This window comes from Octopus sinensis, linkage group LG16 (assembly GCF_006345805.1).
Source record: "Octopus sinensis linkage group LG16, ASM634580v1, whole genome shotgun sequence".
Lineage (NCBI taxonomy): Eukaryota > Metazoa > Mollusca > Cephalopoda > Octopoda > Octopodidae > Octopus > Octopus sinensis.
In genome coordinates this window covers 1,105,340-1,111,339 of record NC_043012.1, presented here as the reverse complement: position 1 = coordinate 1,111,339, position 6,000 = coordinate 1,105,340, and the positions used below count along the sequence as shown (strand labels likewise).

Below are 6,000 nucleotides of genomic sequence, written 5' to 3'. Positions count from 1 at the left end.
TACTCATTTCTACAGCTGAATTGACAGGAGCAACATAAAGTGAACTGTTTGTGCTCAATAACACAACATGTTTCTTGGTCCAGGAATCAAAACCACAATCTTACAATTGTGAGTTAAACACCCTAACCACTAAGCCATGCGCCACCATATAGGATAATCACCAGGCTTAAAAACATAAGTACTAAGATTGATGTGGTTGACTAAACTCTTCAAGACAGTTCCCTAGAATGGACACAGTCCAGTGCCTCGAACTACTAAATGATAAGAGATATCAGATAAATAAAACTGAAACATGAGAAAGGAGAATTTCTGTAACACTTACCCTACAGTAATGTCAAAAATATTGCTTCCAACAGAACTGGAAACTGCCATGTCTCCAAATCCCTTTTTGGCTACAATTACACTTGTGATGAGATCTGGAATACTGGTTCCAGCTGCTAGAATTGTTAAACCCATAACCTGAAAAAAAGGGGAACATTAAATAAATCTGTATAAATGTGTTTTGTTATACGTGTACGACACAATTTTATTTAGAAAACAGGCTTCATTCAGATTCTATATGATTGTAGGTATTTGTGTGTATATGTATGTATGTATGTATGTATATATGTATTTATGTATATATGTATATATGTGTGTGTGTGTGTGTGTGCACATGTGTGTATGTATATATATATATATGTATATATGTATGTATGAAGATCTGTCAAACCAAGTGTAGTTATGGCCAATGCCAGTATTTCGCAACTGGCACCTGTGCTGGTGGCATGTAAAAAGTGCCCACTACACATCGGAGTGGTTGGTGTTAGGAAGGGCACCCAGATGTAGAAACCATGTCAAATCAGATTGAAACCTGTTGCAGCTCCCCAGTTTACCAGTTCTCAGTTAAACCATCCAACCCATGAAAGCATGGAAAATGATGATGATATATATATATATGAGTATATATATATATACATATATATATATAAGGCAATGTGGCCGATGCTGGTGTCACATAACTAGCATCTTTTGAGGGTTGGGCATCATGGAGGCAATGGTAAATTACCAAGACCTTCAACAATATGCCATGCATGAATAGAAGACCCATCAAGCCAAGTGAAATCGTAGTCTTAGCAGACACTCAGAGTAGTTAGTGTTAGGAAGGGCATCCAGCCATAGAAACTATGCCAAATCAGACTGGAGTCTGGTGCAGCCTATCAGTTTGCCAGCCCTGATCAAACTGTCCTATCCATGCTAGCATGGACAACAGATGTTAAATGATAATGTTGATACATATATGTGTGTGTGTGTGTGTGTGTGTGTGTGTTGTGTGTGCGTGCGTGTGTGCGCGTGAGTGTACAGAGTGTGGTGAATAAACTGTCATCTAATTTACGCAAAAATGAAAATAACACTGACATCTCATTTTAACAGATATATTTACCAAAATTACATAAAACTATCTTGAAATACTAAAGAGCAAATTTCGCTCTTGGCATGAACCATGGCCTCCAGATGACTTCAGAATCTCCTGCAACTCTTCTGGATGGTCTCCTTGTCTATGTTAGTGAATGCTGCCATAATCCTTGACTTCAGTTCATCTTTGTTGTCATAAGGAGTTTTGTTGGTCAACTGCACCCCGCACATAATAATGAATGGGATTACAGTCTGGGGAGTTAGGTGGTCAGATGTTAGGGGTGATGCGGTCCTAGATATTGTCTGACAGCCATAACTGGGTTCTGCTGCTCGTGTTGCATCGTGCAGAGTTCTGTTGCCAGACATAGGGTCCTCTGGCAGCCACCCTCTTGATCAGGGCAGCACTACCTCCTCCAAGTATTTTATATAGACCTTTGTGTTGAATCTGAGGCTGTGTGGGAAGATGAATTGAGGCATAATCTTGCAATCACTAGTGATCATTCTAAACACTATGATGTTGACTGAATGCTTCATTTTTATCACTCTCGGTACATGTCCTCAGACTCACACCCCGAACACTGATATGTTTGTAAATTTCACCTTCGTGAATGCTAAGCAGTACAGCATGTCGTTTCCAAATTTCTAGCTGAGTGAATTGCACCATGGTGCTGTTTTCTCACAGTTGGTTCCCAACTGTCCCTACTATGCGGTGTAGTCGACAAAATGACGACGAGATGGCAGAATCGTTAGCACGCCGGCCGAAATGCTTTGTGGTATTTCGTCTGCCGCTACGTTCTGAGTTCAAATTCCGTCGAGGAAGACTTTACCTTTCATCCTTTTGGGGTTGATAAAATAAGTACCAGTTACGCACTGGGGTCGATATAATCGACTTAATCCATTTATCTGTCCTTGTTTGTCCCCTCTGTGTTTAGCCCCTTGTGGGTAGTAAAGAAATAGGTGTAGTCGACAAAATACGCATGTGCACAATTAGAATCATAAAATGGTGACAATTTACCCATCGCACACTGAATACACACAACACACACACACACACACACATATATTTATCTGAGCTCCTCACTTCTCTTGATTTCCTTTCTCTTGCTGTTTGTCTTTCTCTGTGTCCCCCCTCCCACTATCACGTAATCCCTGACAGCCTAAGGTGGTGTCATTCGTTTTCGCATTGCTTTCGACCAAACTGGTCACAATTTCCTGAGCTCTTCGCTCTACTTTAGTCTTTTAGGACACTTTTTCATCTCTCCTTTGTGTTACCCATTTTTGTCTTGTCTTACAGCCGTATGGCTTTTTTGCTGTGTCTGTATCATTACCATTTTAATTGTTGTCTTCATATACATCATCATCATCATCATCATTTAACGTCCATTCTCCATGCTAGCATGGGTTGGACGGTTCGACCGGGGATCTGGGAAGCCAGAAGGCTGCACCAGGCTCCAGTCTTATCTGGCAATGTTTCTACAGCTGGATGCCCTTCCTAACGCCAACCACTCCGTGAGTGTAGTGGGTGCTTTTTACGTGCCAGGCGAGGCTGGCAACGGCCACGGTCGGATTGTTGCATTTTACGTGCCACCGGCACGGAAGCCAGTCGAGGCGGCACTGGCTTCGGCCACAATTCGGATGGTGCCTTTTACGTGCCACTGGCACGGAAGCCAGTTGAGGCGGCGCTGGCATCGGCCATGATTCGAATAGTGCTTTTTACGTACCACCAGTTCAGGGGTCCTGGCATCTGCCGGGTGCCAGTCATATACATATTTATAAAGATGTATAAACATATATACACACACACACACACACACACATATATATATATATATATATGCACATTTAATTACAAATACTTAAAGAACATTCACATATTTCAAATGAAAAGTGAGTGAGGAAATTTGCAAATGTGAATGAGAGAGTGAGAGAGTGGGAGAAGGAGAGAGAGGAGAATGAGCGAGAGAGAACAAGAGAGAGAGAGAGAGAGAGAAAGAAAGCTTAATGAAAGACCAAAGGAGAAAGAACATCAGATTTTGAGCTGACTGACAACATTTCTGTGCCTCACACTAACACTTCTACTCAACTACCACTCTGTTACAAACTTCAGTTGTTTTTGTATTTCTTTTCTTGATCAATCCATGATTTACTGCAAAGGAAATCCTCAAACTGGAATTTATTTTACATATGATGATTATAAGGATGATGATGATGATGATGATATTGTTGTTATTTGCACTAGAATCTAACTGTGAAATTTACTTAAGATTTGTTGAGAAATATAGGTATCATTTGAAGAGAAACAGACACACAGCAACGCTTACAAAGATACACACATACACACATGCACACATACACACACACACACACACACACACACACACACACACACACACACACATATAAATACGTTCTTATTTATGGCACATTTATGTGTCCTGCTCACCTACAATCAATGCGCCATAAATAAGAATGCTTTTTGTAGTTTGGGTTTTGACTGCCCTCTTTAGCTGGTAAGAAGTCCACCTCATGGTCTTCTCTCCGTGTATAAATTTTTATACACTTTTATATTATATTATATTATATATATATATATATATATATATATATATATATATATATATATATATATATATATATATATAGGTAAATAGATGGATAGATAGATAGATAGATAGATAGATAGATAGATAGATAGATAGATAGATAGATAGATAGATAGATATAGATATAGATATATATATATAGATAACAGTTTTCTGATTATCATAACATAATGTTACTAGTGATTTCGGAAAACACTATTTTGGAATCATTTTACCTTAAATTGATTTATTGTAATTATGTATCCTACTTATGTAATTATTCATTTGATAGTGTTTGTGTTAATGAACTAGTGGTGGAATACAATTTAAGTATGAACTATGCAGGAAATTTATGCTTTTCTGATTTTATGCTAAACTAGCAGTATCGCCCGGCGTTGCTCGGGTTTGTAAGGGAAATAACTATATAAGCATTTTTAGAGAGTTATAGCCCAAAAATAGCAAAAAAATGCATTAAAAATGGAAAAAAAACTGCTGGTAAATTTTTTTTTAAATCGTTGACTCATCGTAGACATTTTTAGAGAGTTACTTCCCTTATATAATAGGAAAAAAATGCATTAAAATGGAAAAAATTATGGTAAATTTTTTTTTAAATCGTTGAATCATCGTAGACATTTTTAGAGAGTTACTTCCCTTATATAATAGCGAAAAAATTGCATTAAAATGGAAAAAAATGATGGTAAATATTTTTTAAAATCGTAGACTCATCGTAGACGCGCGCTAATACCCAGAAGGGCTTGATATGAATCACGACTATAAGATACCCGGTTTTGGTTAAACTGCACCACAAAATGTGGGAGTAGTTAGGAATCTAAATCGTAGGAGACAGACACTCACACAACTTCACTTTTATATATAAAGATATATGGTACGCAGCACATATAAATACAAGAGAAATAGAGAAGTTTAAATGAAGTATGGTGTATAAATGATAAACTTACCGTGTCTTCAATATATGTGGCACTGCCGGAACTATCGGCCCACCACACCATTAAATAAGAGAATGCAGCAATCCACACGATGCTGCCAATAAATGTGACAGGGAAATATTTTTTCTTTGTCTGAAATTTTGGCAAAGTATAATGTATTATATCAGAGGATGTTATTTGGTGAATCAAACATAATGAAAGAAATAGAACTGAATACAACTCTGTAAAACAGGTATTAGTTTTACAATGCCTGTATCTATGCTGAAAAAAAAGTTACACATATAGGCGCAGGAGTGGCTGTGTGGTAAGTAGCTTGCTAACCAACCACATGGTTCCGGGTTCAGTCCCCTTTCGTGGCATCTTGGGCAAGTGTCTTCTGCTATAACCCCGGGCCGACCAATGCCTTGTGAGTGGATTTGGTAGACGGAAACTGAAAGAAGCCCGTCGTATATATATGTATATATATATATATGTATGCGTGTGTGTGTTTGTGTGTCTGTGTTTGTCCTCCTAGCATTGCTTGACAACCGATGCTGGTGTGTTTACGTCCCCGTTACTTAGCGGTTCGGCAAAAGAGACCGATAGAATAAGTACTGGGCTTACAAAAGAATAAGTCCCGGGGTCGAGTTGCTTGATTAAAGGCGGTGCTCCAGCATGACCGCAGTCAAATGACTGAAACAAGTAAAAGAGTAAAAGAGTATTTGTAATATTACAAATAATGTATTATATCGGAAGATGTTAATTAATATTTTAATTAGGGTTCCCACTGGCTGCATCTATGCTGAGAAAAAATTAAACGTCTGTAATATTACAAATTGATATGTATTTATGCAATTTTGCTTAACAGCACTAATTAAGAGATTATAAGGTGTTAATTAAGTAATGAATTATAAAACATTATCTTTACTATGCAATTAGAGCATCCTAAATTAAGTCACTGTTTGAGTGTTAACCTCTTAACATATTTTTGTTCAGATATGTCTAGTAAATATATATTTGAACAAAAATATTCATTCACTGTACTCTGAGGTATCTGTCACTTATGTCTAACTTGAACTAATTCATTCATAATGTTA

At 37.7% G+C, this 6,000-nt stretch overlaps 1 protein-coding gene across 1 annotated transcript in view; it reads right to left on the bottom strand.

Moving 5' to 3' along the window:
• LOC115220519 (sodium/potassium/calcium exchanger Nckx30C) overlaps window positions 1-6,000 on the bottom strand; it is a 77,548-nt gene that overhangs the window by 1,212 nt on the left and 70,336 nt on the right. Inside the window, exons 7-8 of the mRNA XM_029790658.2 lie at window positions 4,937-5,056; window positions 323-459 (exon numbers count right to left, since the gene is read on the bottom strand). Coding sequence (XP_029646518.1) covers window positions 323-459; window positions 4,937-5,056 — 257 coding nt within the window. The remainder of the gene's footprint in view (window positions 1-322; window positions 460-4,936; window positions 5,057-6,000) is intronic.